At 38.0% G+C, this 20,332-nt stretch overlaps 1 protein-coding gene across 1 annotated transcript in view; it reads right to left on the reverse strand.

Annotated features, from left to right (window-relative positions):
- Window positions 1-19,406, reverse strand: part of RFX6 (regulatory factor X6) — a 33,629-nt gene extending 14,223 nt beyond the window's left edge. The window contains exons 1-9 of the mRNA XM_071438126.1: window positions 19,009-19,406; window positions 18,650-18,806; window positions 16,979-17,102; window positions 15,639-15,700; window positions 8,830-8,907; window positions 6,307-6,334; window positions 2,711-2,818; window positions 314-391; window positions 107-220 (exon numbers count right to left, since the gene is read on the reverse strand). Coding sequence (XP_071294227.1) covers window positions 107-220; window positions 314-391; window positions 2,711-2,818; window positions 6,307-6,334; window positions 8,830-8,907; window positions 15,639-15,700; window positions 16,979-17,102; window positions 18,650-18,806; window positions 19,009-19,177 — 918 coding nt within the window. The 5' untranslated portion in view covers window positions 19,178-19,406. The remainder of the gene's footprint in view (window positions 1-106; window positions 221-313; window positions 392-2,710; window positions 2,819-6,306; window positions 6,335-8,829; window positions 8,908-15,638; window positions 15,701-16,978; window positions 17,103-18,649; window positions 18,807-19,008) is intronic.
- Between the last annotated feature and the right edge of the window lie 926 nt (window positions 19,407-20,332).

A 20,332-nucleotide genomic window follows, 5' to 3' on the forward strand; every position in this document is an offset into this window, starting at 1 on the left:
GATTTACAGCAGAAAGCAGTCATGTCACCCTGTCATTCTATCTTTTTACAGATGCAGAAGCTGTGCTGTGGGTGAGATTATTCATGTAGCTAAATTATTAACTTACCTTATACAGTATTGAGTCACAGACACAGAAAATGTCAATGATGATGGGATTTTCAAGCAGAGGAAGAAGATGGTCAGGCATTCCTTGCCAAAAATGTAATAGGAAATGCTGGATCTAAAGGAATAGGAACCAGGTTCATAGACATAAATCATGCTTTCTTGGCTTTCCATGCATATGTACCAAGAGTGTGTGTTCAAACAACCTTACCTCTTCAAAGTTCCCATTAATTGCATTGTCAAGGACACACTGACAATGTGTTTTGTACATCATGATAAGAGTATCTACCTGTTTTGGAAGAAAGAAATATTAAACAGAGAGTTTCTTTAACAGAGTTTTTAAAATCTTTTCTTTACTGCTACGGTGATCTAAATTTCTGCTTTGTGTAGCTAGTATTTAAACACATAATATAAACTGTATTGCAATGCATATTTACAAATAGACAGCCTCTATATCCAGAAGTGATGAGGCCATCACTCATCTATAGCTTTATCAACAGCTTTATATCATTATTATTCAAGCATTATTTAGGTCATTATTTAAGTCAAGCACTGATGCTGTGGTCAGACATGTAGCATCTGAACCTGTATAAACTGTGAAAATGTGGATAATAAAGTAAGGCAATAGCCAGATTAGTCAGTCAGATGGTAAAGTAAATTCAGCTTTCTGAAGCTAAGATTAATCCCAAAGAGCAGTGCAAGTTAATCATTAGGCTACTATAGGCGTCTATGAGTGTTCGGAAACATCATCTAGCTGGACAAATGAGAAAATAGCTGCCAGTCATTTGGTCAAAGTTTAATCACTGCCTCACATGAACTCAGCTTTTAAAAGCAGAACTCCCTTTCATCTCATCAAGCTACTTTATCTGAATGGAGTGTTTCCTTATTTAAAAAAAAAAAAAAGTAGTAATTTTTAAAAATTGTAGCAAATTATAAGACAAGAAATATGCAAATTAATTTAAGGAAGGAAAAGGGCTGGAAAAACCATTCTTTGGTCCTGAGTCACAGAAGGTTTGTTACAGTTTATTAACTTCTCCAGCAAACCACTATCAGATTTCAAATGAACCTGGTTGCATCTTATTGCAATAGGTTCAGGATGCAGATTTCTTTGAAACCAGACCTTTCTGACTTTCAGATGCTTCTTTAACTATGTATCTTTGAAAAGCAATAGCGAAGTGTGAGATTCAAGAACATTTTAAAGAATTGTTTTTGAAAGGAGTTGATGGAAGTGTAAAGGTTGGGTAAGTTCTCTCCAGAAATATTAAATGCAGGAATTATCCATCTATTTTAGTGCAGACTGCTGTATTTATCGGCTCTCCAGACATCTGAGTTGCAAGCAACTCCTTAAGAGTTTAATGCAGGAATCAAACTTCATGTATGGGCTGTCTTCAACAAGAGTACCTAAATATCTTAGTTTCTATAACCTTTGGTCAGATAAGCTGAAGGAGGGAAAAGGCAGTATGAAAAGAAAACAGGAAATAAGAAAACAAGAAATGAGAAAAGAGCAGCAAGGAAAGAGAATTCAGGATACACAGAAATTCATCTTTCCCACAGTCTCCTCATAACTCAGCAAGTCTGCCCCCAGACAATCATGCACAATGCTGCTGAGCCAAAAATGAAGGGAGAATGAATTGCCAGTTTTTCTCCATTGTTGGAGCAGTAAAAATCAGTTTGTTTATACTGCTGTGCTGGGTCTCCAAGGAACCTGAAACATTTGTCAGATTTAAATTCAATGAGAATGCTGTCTATATGAGAGATGTCACTTCACTGATGGAGACTATAGCAGCAGGTGGTGCACACTGCTAAGTATACCAGTTCTTGGGCTTTCTTTATGAATGGTAAGGTTTCTAGATGGCTCCTTTTGTTTAGCTTCTCCCTACAGGAATGCTGGGCTTAACTACTTTCTCAGAACAAGCTTAGGAGGAGGGGGTCTCAAAACAACATGTCTCAAACCAGTCACCATTATCACCAGCACTGAAGACTAAATTGAAAAGTTCAAAATGTCTGTCAAAGGATTTCTAGCACAATGTAGCAGCTTGTAAGGGGACAAGAAACAACACAGATGTAACATGCAGTAAAAGAGTCAAAGACATAAAACATGAGAGGTATTTCCAACTGAAGAGTTATCCTTAGGGTAAGAAATACCAAGTATTGATTTGAGGAATGATTTAAGTAATTTTAAAAAACCCCAAACATGTTCAGATTTTCAGCTGCTTTTCAAGTAATTAATGAAAGACAGTAAAATTCATCTATTTGTTGTGAATTATTTGTTCTGTTCTAATCAGAACAAAATTTACCTTAAATCCAAAGGCATTTTTAAAGAATACAACTCTCAGTTATTTGTTTGTTTTGCTCTCCCTGTCTTACATACCATCAGTTTGTAAAATACTGGGTCAGTTAATAGGTAAATAATTCAACCACCTTTCCATTGGAAAGCTGGTTAATCGGTGTTAGTAAAGGTTTGCCCCCTCTATAAATCAGTCACCTCTGTTTGATTATGGACATTTCTGGCTCTTTCAAGTCAATACCTCAAAGGCTAAGATATGAAGAAACATTCTGTGGCAAATTTTTGATCACTTAGACAGAAGAGAAGGAGCTCACTTTTTACCTTGTCTTTAGAAATGCACCCTTGAAGCAAAAGGTGTTGAGCACTTGGAAACTCTGGGAGGAGTGTTCCAGTTTTGGAACTCAGAGAATATTTACGAGTAAAACCACCCTGAAATGGAAGGGAATAAACAGGAACATTGAAATAGCTAATACTGTTACATCTGAAACCAAAAATTCATGCTAAACTTGTATATTACTTCATGAGTCTTTCAAGGTTCCACAATACTTGCCTTCATTTAAATCTTCAAAAATATTGATGCTTATCCAGATCTGGACCCCAGCTCAGGAAGGTTATTAAATGTGTGTCTATATCTAAACTCCACAGAACACTCTTAAGGTCTCAAATGCCATGATTAAGGTGAAACTCTCATCCTCAAGAGAAGAAAATACAATCTGTTTTATGGTTCTGCCCTTACTGGCTGAATTGTAGTTGTTCTCATAGGACTGCATTCAAATCTAAAGATGATTTGGCTTAAACCCTTTGTTCTATTTTAGCCTAACCAGTCCTTATGTAAAGGCAGTGTGGAAAGTCCTGTGGAAAATCTTACTACTTTTGTGCAAACTCCTTCTGTACTAATGCATGAAATTTATGATCTTGCATAAGGCATTTGAATGGAACTTGAAGTGACCTTTTCCTGCCTCTTTACCTACAGGTAGATTTCACTGAAGTGGGAATGGTAGGTATATAGTGCAACATATAGTGTAAAAGTGTGCAAATGTGACTATTTTTCTGTAAATGTTGACTTATAAATCAGAGGCCAGGTTCAAGTGAAATTCTCTCAAATACTAAATTCAGAAAACCATACCTGTTACTGACTAGTGCAACAAAAATATAGCCCTATTTTTATAGTGTGATATGTCTGACAAAACATACAGCAAAAAACCAAAAGCATACATCATGTAAACTAATTTTGCCTGTGCTATCTACTATTCAAATACACATAAAGCTCTAAGTAAAAGAAATTGCAGAAATTTAGAAACATTAGTACTTCTTCATGTCAATACTTCTATAGTGTTATAATTGCCTATCATGCAATAAGGAGGGTATTTTTAACAGGAGTAATTCTAATGATTTTATTATGCAATTACCCATGAAATATATTAAAAGCTCTGATTAAAAGGGATTTGTTCATTTTAAAAAAAGGCAGTGATTGTGGTGGGAGGTTTAAGAGAAGATAATCGGCAATGTTTTTTAACTTGCTAATGGACTTATTTAACTGTGCCTCAGTTCTAGGCTTAATATTTTAACCTGCTGCCACTTGCCCTTTCAATTTAATGCCATCTGTTTCTAATGGCCATTTAACATTAAGATAATGACAGTAATATTATCTGCCTAATTAACCATACAGACTCTAATGGTGCACTAACTGGTTTAGATAAAAGAATTTGCTGATATCTCCCCCTACAGAGAGAATACTAGAAAATGTGATAAAACATACCAGAAGTAAACAGTGTCCCTGGCACTCAATAAGTGTTCATTCAAATGCCATTTACTCAGTATATTTAGACAATCAGTGCTTTAACGTCTTTTCAATGTCTTTAAGTTCCCACTGAGAATTACACCTTATGCAATTGTTGTAAATCTTTTTGGAATCCCTAATTGCATGTACTTTCAAGCAAATGAAAAAGGACGTATCTATCGCCTGTTCACACTAATGAAAATATAATGCTAAAATTTCAGTGCATTGAGATTATTATAATTCAGTTTTGACCATTAAAGACTTTTTTTCTCTTAAGACCTGCCTGAATAATTTCAGACGATACCGAGCTAGACAATCAAGAACTCACAATGATGTGCCCTTTCTCATTTATTTCCACCAACTTATCTGTGAACACTTTTTTCTGGGAGAACAGAGGAACTCTGGGTCAGAAACAAGACAGATTACAAGACAGATTTGTGGGATTGTCAATTCCAAGGCAGGCTGCCAATGCCATATCAGAGATGGAAGAAAATATGCATTCATTTATGCCAAAGGAGCCCAATATATTCCATCTCAAAACCCTGAATGAATGAATGCTTCAGTAATTTCATGAGTATGTTGGGGATATCCCATGGCATAGCACTATCTTTTTTTGATAAGATAGCCAATTATCTGAACAGGGAAAATGCAACAGATCTAATCTATCTGAACCTCACTAAAATACTTGACATGGTGTCACCATGGGAAATGATCAGTTATGCTGGTGAGAGTGGGGATTAGTAAAAGAATGTAAAAATATTTAAGAAACTGACTCTGGCTGAAATGCTAACAAGTTCTGTTGACAAGGAAACTACTGGGTTGAAAAGGGATTGAAGTGAAAATTCCCAAAGATCAGACCTGGGGCTGATCTGACTGAACATTTCATAGATCAAATTGGTTGACATGAGCTAATGAAATCATCAACAGAGAAAGACCAAGAGATCATGTAGAAAGACATGGATGGCTTTGAGATAATGGTAATAAGGGGGATGAAAATCAATAGAGCAAAACTACACTCTCAGGGGCAAATAAAAATGTCTGCTATCAGCTAGGAGTTGCTTATCTGGAAATTAAAAAGATGAAAGGCTTGCTGTGTATCAGTTGATCACAGAAGGTATATTTAGTCTAGTAAATTAAATGGTGTCAGGAAACATTCCCAGGCAATACTGGAAGTGTATCACTCAGAATGGCCTCTGGCATTCTTTTGGCCTGTGCCAATTAGCAGTATCCCAAACACCTCCAGTCATATTTCAACATGTACCTCACATTAGAGACATTTCTTTGTGGCAATGTAGCAGAGATGTCCCTATGTCCTTTTGCAGATTCAGGAGATAATAATATGGATGCAGGATATGCCATGCCAGTTGAACTCAGCACCAAATAAAAATACTGTGAGCAACCCTTAACCTTTAATGTACAATAATCCATAATTTTCTACTATTAATATGACCAGAATGACAGTGACTATATCATAGTATACAGTAATAAAAATGTAGACTACTTGAGGGGGGCTGGAGAACAAAAACCAACAAAGCAGATCCTTTTCTAGGGTTCATCAGAAGGGATATTTCCAATAGCAATTGCAAACAAGACTTTATGATTTATTTTACTCTAAAGATATTAAAATCAGAACAAGTACAGTGGAAGGCTATAAGGCTGATAAGTTACTCAAAGCTGCTATTTGTCCCATCCAGCAAGCAAAAGCAGCAACAAGACATAAGAACAAAATGTCATGAAGAGCAAAAAATAGAAGAAGGCAATACTGACTAGGAGGCACAAATCTCAGTTCATTAAAAAAAAAATCTTTTCAGCTTCCAATCAGACATACGAGATTCTGAAAAAGCCCTCCTGCAAAAGTAGCATGTAAAACAAATAAAGCTGGAGCTTGATCCTTTGCTTTAATACAGTTATGGGTAACTGGATTGCAATGGGAGCCCTAAAAGGTGTTTTCCAATCTTATTTTTCTTTGAATATTTAGAGGAAAAAAATACTCAGCTTTGTTAAAAAAGGTTATGCAGTATAAAATTTAATGAAAAATAATGTTGCAATTTTCAAAGGAAGAAATGTGAAGGAAACCACAGGTCACATAATACTTGTATTGTACCAGAAGTAAAAGGAAACAGATTACAGCACTTACCTCATTCTTTAGCTTGCTTCCAGAAAACCTTTGAAAGTAAACACATTTGATTATTTTTTCCTAGGCAGAACATTTGTAGAGATTATATAGATGTATGATCTATTAGAAAATTATCACATTTTTCTAACTTCAATTACAGTTTTTTATGGGTTTTTAATGTTTTTTTTTTTCCTTAACTTCTTCCACTGATTTTCAAATGACTAGGAATAACAGGAAACCTACTGATGTCTTATAAAACATGAAGGTTAAGACCACTGACTAAACACTAAGGTATAAAATCCAGTTTCATGGGTTTTTTTGGATCTTTCCCACTTCACAAACAGCAAAAGTGTAGCATTAATAAATTCAGAGTAGAAAAAGTATACATATATATATATATATATAAAATTTACATTTCTTGGAAAAATTAAGAAATCATGATTTCCCATTCTTTTTCACTACAGTACTATTTTGATCTAATGACATACATTTCTGAGATAAAAGATTCCTTAACTGGCAAACATATGTTGCTGTATAGTGAATGTCCTATTAGGAGTCCAATTGAGAGATTGCCAATGAAGTCATTGGACTATCAGACAACCCTTTGTTGCAGAAACCAGAAAGAACATTTTAAATTATAACTATTAAAGTAGAGAATGCACAATAATAGCGATTCTAATGGATCAGTATAATGATAAATGTTGTTTGATTATTGTTATTTCCTGTACCACTAGCTGCCAACTGATAAGATACTGTGGGCAATATGAAGTCTCATAATTATTAGTGGCAATATCATTGTTTCCTGCTGTTGAGATGCTCCCTGGCTGTTTCCTGCTCTCTGAGATGCTCTCAAAATCCAGAGGCTGAGCAGTTGTGGAATTCCTCCTGCCCAGGCCTGGCACAGGTGCCTGACAGTTCCCACCACATGACAATCCAGCATATGTTACCTAGACAGTTCCCTTGCATTGAGAGTTAAGTATAAATGAAGGCATCACTCAGCTGATTACAACGTGGATCTAATTAACTTCAAGGCTAGATGTATTTGTTTTGGACTCTGGATTTCCACATGTTCAGCAAAATGTACTGCATGTACAGCAAAAATGAGAGGCAGCATCTGCTAGCACTGCTCTTCCAGAGCCTCAAGGACTAGAAGAGATATAAAGGACAGATTTATGGATCATTATATGCAGCAGCTAGGAATTGGGAGTTTGAATCCCTACACTGCCTGATTCTTTCATTATCAGAGGCTTGTTCTTAACCCCAAGCAACTGCACCATTCTCTTCACACAGAAAACCCAGCTACTGTGATGGACCAGAAAGTGAGCATCTGAGCTTCTGCTTTAATTCAGATAGGGAGGCAGCTGAACTGCTGGACCCTGAAAATTCCACATCTCATACAGGTCCTAACAGAAATAAAAGGTTCCTAATTAGTGAATCTAGTGAGTAGTTCTGAAAATCTTAGACAGTATATATGCCATCTTCATGTGAGTGTATTCCTTCAGAAACCTGGCTGTGGGGAATTTTGCAGAACCTCCACTTTCTTTGCACTCATTGCTACTAGATTGTACCTGCCTGACATAAAACTGTAAGAGGAGTAAGAATTATTATATCATTTTAAATGAAAATAACTGTCTTTTAGTCAACAAAATGAACAATTTGTTCAAGATAATTCTCTATTATGAAAGAAAAATACACTGTGTACCAGCAACACCTCCACAGCTCTGGAAACATATCAGACAAATAAATAGAATATTCTAATCTATTTCACCCTAAGTACTGCTGTGGAGTGAACCCTCCCTTTTTAAGCATTATTGGCATTATTACCCTCAATTTGTACACTTGTCTTATTGCCTAGAAAAGGTCTCTTTGGATATGAGCTAAATCTGCCACCAGTCGAATTTTCTATGTGTGATTATAAACTCATTTATTCCTTTCCTTTCTCAGAGTCTCACTTATCCAGGTATACTGCCACAGACAATGAAAGCCATCATTCAAGCCATATGTGAACAGAAACATTTGTTTTACGAACTATTAATCTTTGGCAAACCAACAGGCAGCTATCGTAACGTATTGATCCTGCTAGCTGTCCCTTAAATAAATATAATTAGAGCTTCCTGGGTTAGGTTTAAACTGATATTAGCCAGTTAAAGGACCTGTAAATATTAATCTACACTGACCCCTCCCTCCTGCCCCACAGGTGCCAGCTTCACACCATTCCCTAAACGTTTCACAATGGAAAGCTGTCCTGGGGAAAGAACTCACAGGGTGACACACTGGCAAACAAAATTAGACAAGTGTTCTGGAAATGGGATTTTGCTCCCTCATATAGACTTGAACAAATGTTCTGCTGTTAAAAGTTGACAGATCTACAAAGACTGTGGTGGGGTCAAACTGGAAGACTCTATCAAAATATCAACCTTTTAAACACTGAGATAACCAGCAATTCTAGTTCTGATAGAAACAAAAATTAGAGTCCTACATATACCTTCCTAAGGGAAGATTATAGCTAGACCTTCACTGATTAAGTCTCAGAAGTTATTTTACCTGGTTAAGCCCTTTCCAGAATACACAGAGTGGTAATATGCACTGCTTTCTTTAATGCCAATTCCATAATAGTGATATCTGCAGAAAAAAAAAAGAAAAAAAAAAGAAAAAAAAGAAAAGAGGAGCATTTATGAGTGACATGTCAAGTAAACCAAGCTGCCAAATTGAAAGTAAAGGAAGCTGTCAGACTGATTTTAAACGCTTTCTGAGAACTTTTCTAAACAGGGTCTAACAATTCCTTTCATAGACACAGAACAAAATCTAGTCTCATAGAAAAGAGTACTGTCATGATTTGATCCAAATTCAAGGGTTAAAATTAAAATACTTTCTCTCTTACTAGAAGAATGTAGCTAGAACAGAAAACCCAGAAACATGTTACATTTCTTTTCCCTAACCTGCCTTCTGTTACACTTTACTTCATTTGTTTGAAAGGGTGCTGGGTTTGATCTATCAGGTTCATTTTATCTCGCTTGCCACCGTTACATTTGCAGTCCCTCAGAGCCTTTCTTAGTTGAAAATAGCTTGCCAGTGCACCTTATAACTTAGCTTTCAGTCACCTATGACTAATAATGATAATATGTCATTCATTCATTCTTCTGTCAGGTCGTAGGCTGACTAACTCTAGATTATTAAGCCATTTAGGCACTTTGCATCCACATTTGTTTCCCTTGTTGCTCTCCTGGAGATTACTGCTCCCCAACAGAGACTGAAAAAGGAAACATGCCTATTGCTCAGGCTTTGCAGTGCTCACATCCAACACCTTAACCAAAGACACCAAAGATGCAAAAAAGGTTGTGTTGATGCTAAGAAAACTGGCTGTGCAGTAGCTACTTATTGCTTTCCACAGATTTTGCTACAAAATAAGTGACCTCTGAGAGAAGGGCAGGAGAGCAAGCTGGGGGCAGCTCTTTCCTTACCAGTCATAGCAAAGTTTGCTTGAGTTCATCTATCAAAGTTGATAGGCCCTGTCTTATAAATTCCACTCAATAGATTTAAAAACTGATTATGTTAAACCAAATTTGTCCAAGAATGTTATGGATAGAATACAAAGGTTCATTTGCTTTTTACTATTATTAGCTTGAAAGTACCATGGCAGCTGGTTTAACTGAGCTGCTTCAAAGTACCACTTTGCAACACATTGCACCAATTTCACTCAAACTCCCCAAAAGCTTGAATAAATGCATTCTTAAGAATGCACAAAGCCCCAGCAAATAGTTCATAGAACACATCAACAGAACTGTTAATCTCATATCATCTCTGCTCTTCCGGGTGATGACCATTAAAAAAAAAAACAACACAATATTTGTTTGTTCTTGTATGGAACTGTCACAGGTAAGAACAAAACCCTCACGTGCTTTTTATTTACAAAGCTGGTTAAAGGCATTAAATACAAATTATGCCCAAGAAAATGTTCATTAGGATGATATATTTGCCTAGCCTAGATAGCTGCAACAATCTCAGCTGAAATAATTTTTCTGTTTCTGGACAGTCTGTTGTGTGCATTCAGGATTTTATAGCCAAGAAACATGACAGAATATGGCACCATTGCTTTTACTGCTTTCCTGAAGCTGGTGAGTTTACATAACACTGCTAGATCACTGTGGAACCTGTCAACCCCTAGGAAAGCTAAAAGTGTCTCCCCTGTTTCCTTACAGTGACACAAGAGGTATTGAAAAAAACAGTACGGATTCTTTGAAATGAGAGCATTTACTTACTCTTCATATGGCAAAGGGTGTCCATTGAACAGGATGAAAAACAGAATAGAGTTGTGACTGCTTCTTTAACAATGTTATCTGTCCATTTGTCATTGGCCATTTGAACAAGCAGCTGCCCACGTCTCATTCCAACAGTTTAAATCTCCTAGCTTCAATCACATGCCATTTTTAAAATTCTAAAATAAAGACTTTTACACTTTCACCATAAATTTGGCATTCCCTCCAGTTAAGGCTGGAGTGGGCCAGAGGCAAGGAAAAGCATTACTTCTTTACAAAGTTATGATTCAATATCTAGATTATTTCACATCTATATCAATATTAATATATTTGGGCAAGGAACAGGAACTGTCGTATGATTTAGATTCTCAAGTATCCAGTGGTATGCGATATACTTGTTCCTGTTGGAACGTCCCAGGATATCAGAATTTTTCACTGAGACAGCTTGTTATGTAGACAATAGATATTTTCAGTACATATTCCATCTGTATTAAAAGCACAGCAGGGATCATTCTGTTTTTCTTCACTAATGTGCAGTTGAACTTTTACTGCTAAAAACCACAGCTTTCCATTCACAACAGAGAAACTATTAAAAATAATATCATTTTACTTTTCAAGCTCTGTTTGGTATCCTCCATAGAGTAATAGGGTATAAAGATTATTATTCTCTTACAAGCTGTTAGTTGAATAGCTTATTTTGGACTCCCTGTTGAGAGTAGTATACCCATACCAGACACATTGACAACATCTTTAACCTACATCTTCAAATGCCTTCCATCTCTTTATGTGCATATTTTTATGTGTATGTTCAGTATTTTTGTATTTTACTATTTATTATTTCTATTGTGTAATTAACAAAATGTAATCAATTACTACAAGGAATTTACTCTCAATTTTTGAAACAAACATTTTATGAAACAAGCTGAACTACTTTCCTCTTTTAATTTCAGCGGTTTGTTGTAACATATGTTCCTACACAACTTGTAGCTCTGATTTTAGCATACACTGACACAAATGATAGCTGATAAGGAAATGATAGGCTTAAGCTGTTCAGGGAATCGCAATAACTTCTTATCACAGGGCCAGCTGCCATATCAGTTTTATTAACCCACTAAATCACTCCTAATAAATAAGATAATAGTTTTCAGACATGATGGATAAAAGCTAAGATTCATCATTGATCAAAGTCTACAAAGAAATTAAATTGTAACTTGAGCTCAAATACTCTTCCTGTGTGTTTGGACTGAGCAGTTTCTACATTTTCCCAAATTGCTGCTTCAGGTGATTTGCATACTATGAAAGTTACAGCTGAGTTCTAGCATTGACCGTGCTACGTTCAAAATTACCAATGCAAAAAGGTGGATTCAGAACAGAGAACTGTTTCTTATGAAACACTAATCTAAGAGAGCAGCTTGCGGTATTTATAGTGCTGCATCTTCTTTCACTCAGCAGAGTGAAAACAAAAAATTTCCCTTACTTTCAGCTATGTAGAGTGATTAGCATGGGCATGAGAGACTAAGATATTTTGTTAACAAAATTGTGTCCAATGTGTTGGATCTTCTTGGCCAAATGTTTAAATGAATTTAAGTACTGACACTTTTGCACAAATGGGTTGTTGGATGTAAACACAGAGAAAGAGAGATTCTGACTTGAATTCTAGGGATCATCAGACTCAGTTTTAAGTTTATCCTTTGCCCTGAACTAGAGATGACAAATGCTGTTTGGGAACAGAGGAAAAACTAACATTTGTGTATCTCACACCTTACAACAGCAACTGTATTCCATATGTTAGTGTAGGAGCTTTTCCTCAAATTCAATTCATGCTCATGAGGATGTCAGAAAGAGCTTGTTTCAGAGTGGGAGAAAAACAATTTCCACCACCTTGAAGACGATGGGAAAAGGAAATTATTTTCTTTGCTTTCTTCTGATCACAGACAGGCCCTACCAATAGATTACTGTGTATGCTTGCAGCATCCAGGAAGGCACTGTTTTCTCCAGGGTGTTAACTTTTCTCTAAATTTAAGAACAATTATTCCATTGGAGAAGAATTGTCTTCTTCCTTATTATGATTTTGCAGCATCTGGAGTCCTGGACAATGATCAGAGCTCCATTTATATTGCTGTATAAAACATCACTGCTAGGAATAGTGAGTGCTAACACTGCTCCTGCTAGCATTATGTGGTAATAAAGACAGCAGTGACAGAAATAATATCATGTCACTACACTACTGTGCTTTAAAAAATATGACTTAATTGCTAGTAACAACTCTCCCACTAGTCCCAGTGACTCAGAAATAGTTTGTAACATTTAGAGTCCATGCTAGATAGAGTCCATGCTTCTCTTCTAAAAAGAGAAGAACAGTAATTTATTGAAACTGATGAACAGTCCCTTAACTTTATTTAATGGAAATACTTCTGTAAATAACATTTGTGTGACTGACTGCTACCTGGTGAAATCAGAAATTCATTTACTCCTCTGTGAGTTTGTAGTTCTGAGGGGGACTTGGCCCACAACACCACAGATAGAAAAATTGATTATCAGAGATCATTTAACTGAAAAAGGGTAGATTTGGATTAGATATTAGGAAAGAATTCTTTCCAGTGGGGTGTTGAGGCACTGGCAAAGGTTGCTCAGGGCAGCTGTGGATCTCTCATCCCTGGAAGTGTTCAAGGCTGGATTGGATGGGGCTTTGAGAAACTTGGCTGAGTTGAAAGTGCCCCTGTCCGTGGCACAGGGGTTACACTAGATGATCTTTAAGGCCCCTTCCAACCCCAACCATTATATCATTCTATGCTTCTACAATTCTATGACTTATACTGACACTTCTATATGACTACTTGCTGCTATATTTGGTCTCTGAACTGGAATATTGTCATTTGTGCCTTTTGTGAGGTCCTTTTTAGGATCAAGGTAAGTGCATCTTAGCAGAAACAAGAATTGAATAGGAAAAGCCTCTGAGGAAAACTAATGAAAAAATACAGAACAAGTGCCAGATGTTCAAACAAAACCTGATGATGCCTCAGTTCTTTGAGGAAATTGTTCAAGAACAGTTAATCCATATGAAAATATGGCACATAATACCAACAAGGTCAACAGGGATATGTAATCTGCCAAAGAAATGTTGGGCATGCATTATTTCTATATTAATATTGTTTCATGTCTTTGAGAAAAGGGGACTACAGTGACACATGTTCCAACACAATCAATTTTGTAGCTATATACACATTTGGAACATACTCATTTACTTAATAAAGGTTGACTTATTGTGCTTAAATCATGCAGACACAGGACATGTTTGGAAGTTTGGATCCTCATTGGATCCTGTCTGTCAAATCTGTTAGTTATGTCAGAACAAGTATATAATGAGCATGAGGGAGACTTCTCCCTTGCATTATCTCATTCATTGTAAATAAGTAGTTCACCAAATATGTTGGGTTATGTACCTAAGAATTCACCACAGCACTGATGAATTAGAACATTGTCAAATATTCCTGCACAGATTGTGAATGCCAGATCTCTTAAAACCTTAAACAGAACACCAGTAGCAAAGCTATGTCTACATCATCTTATGCCTGTAACCACAGCTTAAGTTCACCACACCAGGCAATACATAAAATCCCTCTTTTCCCTAATAAATAACCTTTCTAATAATTGCTCTCCTAAAAACACCTCTACTCAGCATCACCTACAAAAAGAGATATGAACATCAGGTCCAGTTTTCCTCTATATATTGCAGACTGTGTACTGTCTCCTAAAAGAGGTGAATGGATTACAAATTTTTAAGACGGTGAGAAACACTATGCAAGAACTATCCTCTGTTAAAACAAAAAAAAACAAACAAAAAAAAAAATGTTATATGAAGACTTTATTTCCTTTGGATTTTATTTTTTATTAGTGGTTATTTAAAATGCTTGAGACATGCTCAAAAAATAGAGTGTCTTTGCAAAAATTTGGAATTTAAATTCTTCCCTACCTTCATTTTTTTCTGCAACAAAACCTAAAATTCACAAATGACATCTCATTCATTCTTCAGCTAAACTAAGGTGAAATAACTAGCTCTTTCTTGCATTTCTAAGGCAGGAAGAAAACCAAGTATAGCAACATTTAAGAACCACCCAAAACTATGAAAATAAAGAAATTATCTTTCAAACATTTCTAGTATATTGCAAAGCACTTAGGAAAACGAGTCTTGTAGATTTTTTTCTTTTCAGTCTCCTTTTGTGTTGAGTTTTGCTTATAAACTACTGAAAGACAACAGTAACTTTGTCTTTCAAGGCTAAGTAGCTCAAAATAAAGAGTTTTCCCAAACAAACAGAATGTTTTGAGTTTTTCCTATTTCTATCATTATTCTGGTTTTCTATTTTATTCATTAGCAAAATGGATGTGAGGGAATGTGTATTACAAGTCTTCACAACAGTTTTACACTAAATTATGCATGGTCAAAAGCATAATTCCAGAACCAGAACTAATAAAAATTTTAGCACCAGATGATTTAGAGTTGTCTATGATCTATTCCTACAAGCTAATATTTTACAGATCAAATATACAAATTAATAGGATACATTATTTATGAAATGACTGCACTATAGATGGTGTACTTTTCAAAGTTTTATAAAACACCTACAACAAAGAGCAGAAGTATACCTTAACTTCAATTTAAAACAATGCATTTTCTGGTGGTGTATTTAGGTGAACCCTTATTGTTACATAGAGATCACAATGAAAGTTGTTAGGCTTGCAAAGGAGAAATAAAATCACTATTTATGGAAAGATGAGAAGCTATAAAAAGACATGTATTATAAATGATTTTTATATCTAATATTTTGACATATATTTGCAATATACGCATGGGTCTATAAATGCAATGACAAGATTTAGAAGCTTAATCAGTTTAATTTTAAAAATTATGCAGCAGTATTTTCAAACTTAAATGCTTGAGTTTGAGTATCAGTTTCAACATATACATGAAAGTTATCACTTGCAGTGTACCATCTGAATAAACTCCTCTGCCAATCAGTGCATATTAAGGAGACATGGAAATACAGCTGATTCCTAAAATGCGTTCTACAAGCAGATACACAGGTAATGGTGCCTTACTTTGAGTGGCCCCTTGTTCCGAGCCGCCTTGTGGTCAGGAGAGGGAATTTCTGGCGAATGGTCTAAAGAGAAAATAACTGCATTAGTTTCTAATACTAGCAAACTTTCTTAGCAATCTGTTCACAGAAAAATCGTAGTGTAAATATATGGTCTAAGGTAGTTCATGAATTAGCATTTTTGACACTTATGGCACAACACAAACGATTAGGCCATGTTTCACACTGTAGGCTTTCTTCCATCCTTGCCCATCTTGCTGTCTATTTCCAGTCTTCCCACCTGTTTTCCCTGTCTGTTTTCACTATTACATTTTAAAATCTAGTTGTCTTCACCAGAATCCTATTATGTTCAAGTTCCTTAAGTACAACTGTATTTTTGGCTTCAGAGATTTAAACAAAATCAGGGGAAACTCAGCCCTCTAGCTATTCTGTTTTCAAAGACAAACAACTAGAATGAAATTTATTTTTTTTTATTTGAATGTGTGATCTGAAAAATTAACTCAGTAATAGAGGTAGATCTAATAGATAAATAGATATATCTAATAGACAGATCACTGTCAAAATAATGTTTAAATGGAACCTATTGTCTTTCTCATTTATACTGAAACTGTATATGAAAATTAGATAATCCACTTTTTTTGTATAAACAGTTCAAGAGGAATAAAATAGGAAATTAACATTTTATGAACCAGAAAATCCATTAAATCCATTATTTAATTAAATTGATGCATTTTCCTATCTATAAAAAATTACTAGATCAGTAGTGCTTAAAAAAAGATGATCCTTGAAGCATTTTTGGTTTCCTGTTTCACTAAATACTCAGGATTTAATTTGGAGAGTTCACATCTCTCTTACATTAAATTACTTCAGGATTAATTGTAGAGAAGGGTAGAAAAGAGGATGAATCAACAAATTTTCATTTGGAAGCTCTTTGTGTTATTAATTTCTTTTTCCCTTCTAGTAGTATTGCCTGTGTCACATCTCACCTTACACTGCCTTTAGTATAATTATTAAGTGTCCTCCATGTCAGATCTGGTGGAAAGAACCTATTAATATCATGAACAAAAAGGGAAAGAAAAGAAGCACTCAGAGAAAATGCCTTTTTTTTTTTTTTTTTTTTTTTGTAAAAACAACAATAAATCAAAGGGAATTTCAGCTTCAATCTCCTAAAGGTGATGTTAAGAAATGCCTTCATAGGAGACAGTGTAGTTATAGCTAGTCTGATTCCATGTACATTAGCAGTAGAAAGCATGTGAATTTCAGAAGAATTCTTACACAGGTGTACTAAACTGTGACTCTTCCAAACAACTGATCTAACAAATTATTAAGGCATTTGCTTATTACCTTCCCAAAAGTTGCAGCACAGGCAGGTTCCAGCTTCTCTTTTCTGCAGAAGTCTAAATAATGTGCATAAAGGATGCATCTTGGTAAACAAACTCCTTCACATACAATGTAGTTTTCTTCCAGCCTGTGTAGAGAAAGAAACTGCCAGAGTAAGAAGCAGCATGGCATTTCTCCTGATTGCATTTCCCAGTTTTTGCTCTCTTTTTTTTGGTTGTTCTTCTTTTTTTAATTTTACTGAAGAGTTCCATCAGAGCACACAGATGAGTTTCTCCTGAACATGACAGGCACTACAGACAGACTCCACACTCGATGCTTAGGCTAGATGCAGAATATGGAAAACCTGGAGCCAGATCCCTGTTCTTAATGAGTCTTTTTCAAGACTCATTAAGACAAATTTTGCTTCATTTAAATTACTAAATTATCATCACCTACAAACCAGCCTTAGTTTGAAAAGAAGAGCCCTAACTAGACATGAAAGACCTGGGTTTAAGTCAGTCCTTTGAAAGGATTTAAGACCAGGGACCTGGACTTGCATCTTCTGTCCCATCTTCTGTATCCTCAACACCTGAGCTAATGTCTCTTTTCTTCATTGTTTTGCTTTTTAATTTCCACTCTGGACCTGGAAATGCTTCAGATCACAGTGGGAAAAACAAAAAAACAGTGTTTTTTAAAGAAGGTGAATTTCTGTGTAGCTTCCCAATCAGTTTGCAGAATACAAGTGCTGAGTGATGGTCATTAAAGTAAAATTTTTAAAACTGAATCAAAAACCTGACTGTTTTCACTTGAAGAGAACCCTTGGTAAGAGCTGGGTATTCCTCTGTCCTGTTAGTTGTTTTTTTTTTTTATCATTTTACATTGTTCAATACTCCTTGGATGATGTGCAATAAATTTGTTTCTCAAATTACACAAATTTGTAAGAAAATACTGTGTAGTAAACGCTGCATATTGAATAATTTTGCACTGACTTCCCAGACTTAAATCCTTAACTATTTACACTCAGAAGTAAACTAGAATAAGAAACTGAATAATTTGGATTAGTCTAATTTTTCAGTTAGAAGGAAAAAATATCTCTATTGACAGGCTGCATTTCGTAATTAAGTTCCCATTTAATTCAACAGACCTCCTCCCTATTTTCAAGTGTATTTTAATATAAACGTTTATCAATTAATGTCTGCAGAATTTGACCTCTTATTTGGTTAACTTTTTTTCCCCAGATAAAATAAACCAAAGTTACAGCCTCAATGGGTGGGAGAACGTAATGGAAAAGAAATGCATTTTAAGACAGTGAAAATCTAACTGTGACAACCTTAAAGGATAATTAAGGCAGTCATTCACAAATGCAATTCTTAAATAATGTTTCCTTTCTACATTTTGATGATGCATTTCATTGATAGCCACGCAGTGTGAGAATCTGACTAAGACTTAAGTGACAAACCTTTCATAATTTCAAAACTCAGAAATTTGGGGATGAGTGTCCTTATTTGTAGATGAGGCTCATCCAAAAGAAACCCGCAAAACAAAAACAGAAAAAAAACCCAAATTCTCTCTAAAAGAGATGTCGCCCTCCTCGCCGGCTCAGCTGTTAGAGAAGGGTCCCTCTGAGTGTGACGGCCACGCCGGCTCGGTCCTGGAGCCCCCAGGGCGGGCAACGGGGTCTCTCTGGAGCCCTACCATTGCAGGGTGAGCTGCGTCTGCTTCTTCTTGTCCTTCATGATCTGCGTGATGCTCCTTTTCGAACACGGGCTTTGGTCGGCGGCTGTCAGCGTGCCGTCGCGAGCATCCGCATCCTCTTCTTCCGAGGAGAGGGTTTCGCTGTCGAGGCGTGTTTCTGAGCGCCGCGGGGACAAGAAGAGAGGCCCAAGGGCATCGTTACGGTCCCGCCACAAGCCGCCCCCTCCCGCCCGCCGCCCTGCCCGCCGCGGGCTGAGGGATGGACCCGACAGCCGCGTCCCCGCCGGAGCCCGAGCAGCGCTGCCGCTGCCCGCCGCGGCCGGGCCGAGCAGGGCACGGTGCCGGCTCCCCGCCTTTACCTGCCTTGATGCCGGCGGGCAGCGGCGGCTCGGGCAGCGCCTCCCGGGCGCAGGGCAGCAAGCTTGGCCCCAGCAGCCCCGCGTAGCGCTCCTCCTGCGCCTCGGCGGGCGCCGCCTGCGCGGCCGGGAGGCGCAGGAAGGCGTCGCCCTGCTCGGGTCCCTTGGCCATGCTCTCAGTGGCGCCGGCTCTGCCCCGGCGCGGCGCGGGCGGCGCCCATGGGCGGCGGGAGGGGACGGGAGCGGGCGGACGGGGGCTGAGGCGTGGGCCGGGGCTCTGCACCGCGGCCGTAGACGACGTCGGCCAAGCGCCGCCGTGAAGGGGAGGAGAGGCGATGCGGGGGCGGCAGCGGGGGACAGGTGTGCCCTAGGGCGCCGTCCAGGGAGGCGACACGGCTCCGAGAGGGCAGGGACGGCCCGCCCGCCCCGGGGCTCCGCCTCGCACCGGGCCCGCAGGCGGCGGCGGCGGGGAGGTGTCTCCGTCCCTGCCTCCGCTTCCCCTCCCGCCGCAGCGCTCGGTCAGGCCAGAAGGGGACAGGGCTCGGCTGGAGGCCGAGGAGGTTCGGGGGAGCCGGCCAGGAGCGGATCTGCCGGGATTTAATGATTAACTCCCGGCGGCGGTGGCTCCGGCCGGTGTCGGGAGCAGCTCCCGGCGCGCGGCGGCCGAGGCAGGGGGCGGCCGCAGGGTCCCCTCGTCCCACCAGGGCAGAAGGTTCTCCTTGTTCTCCCCTCCGACGGGCGCTCTGCGCTTCGCAGCTGCCTCTGACAGCCGCAGGGCCAGTGGTGGGACCCTTCTGGGCACTGTCTGTCACTGTCCGTATTTCCTTAATTCCCTGTGTAATTTTGTGGGTAACGGAGCAAAACATCTTCATTTTGTACATTCATCTGGCACACGTGGCTTTGCTTTGCTCCATTTCAGCATGCTGACTGAGAGATGGCAGGGCAGAGAATCACAGAAAGTGGTCTTTGCTTTTTCCAGAGAACAAAATTGTCAGTAGGATGGAAATCTAGTCTGATCTCTGCAACATCTACTGTTTTAATAAATTCTCATTAAAACAAAATGTTAGGTGTTGTGCTGTTGCAGATAAGGACTGGGAAATTGTAGTATGACTTGTGGTAGCAAGCAGCCCTGAAATGTTATATTGGATGAATTGTGAAGCATTCTTTGAGCCATTAAGTACTGCTGGGCTGTCACAAACACAAAGCTCATGAACAGCTGTTTCCTTTCTACTCTCTTCCAGTCTTCTGTTGCACCTCAAGTCATTGACACCACCAGCACTACAAAGCAGCAGAATATGACCACTTCCACTGCTGCAGAGATGCATTG

The sequence above is a fragment of the Agelaius tricolor genome, unplaced genomic scaffold, assembly GCF_023055355.1.
Source record: "Agelaius tricolor isolate 1412-34295 unplaced genomic scaffold, bAgeTri1.0.p SCAF_1, whole genome shotgun sequence".
Lineage (NCBI taxonomy): Eukaryota > Metazoa > Chordata > Aves > Passeriformes > Icteridae > Agelaius > Agelaius tricolor.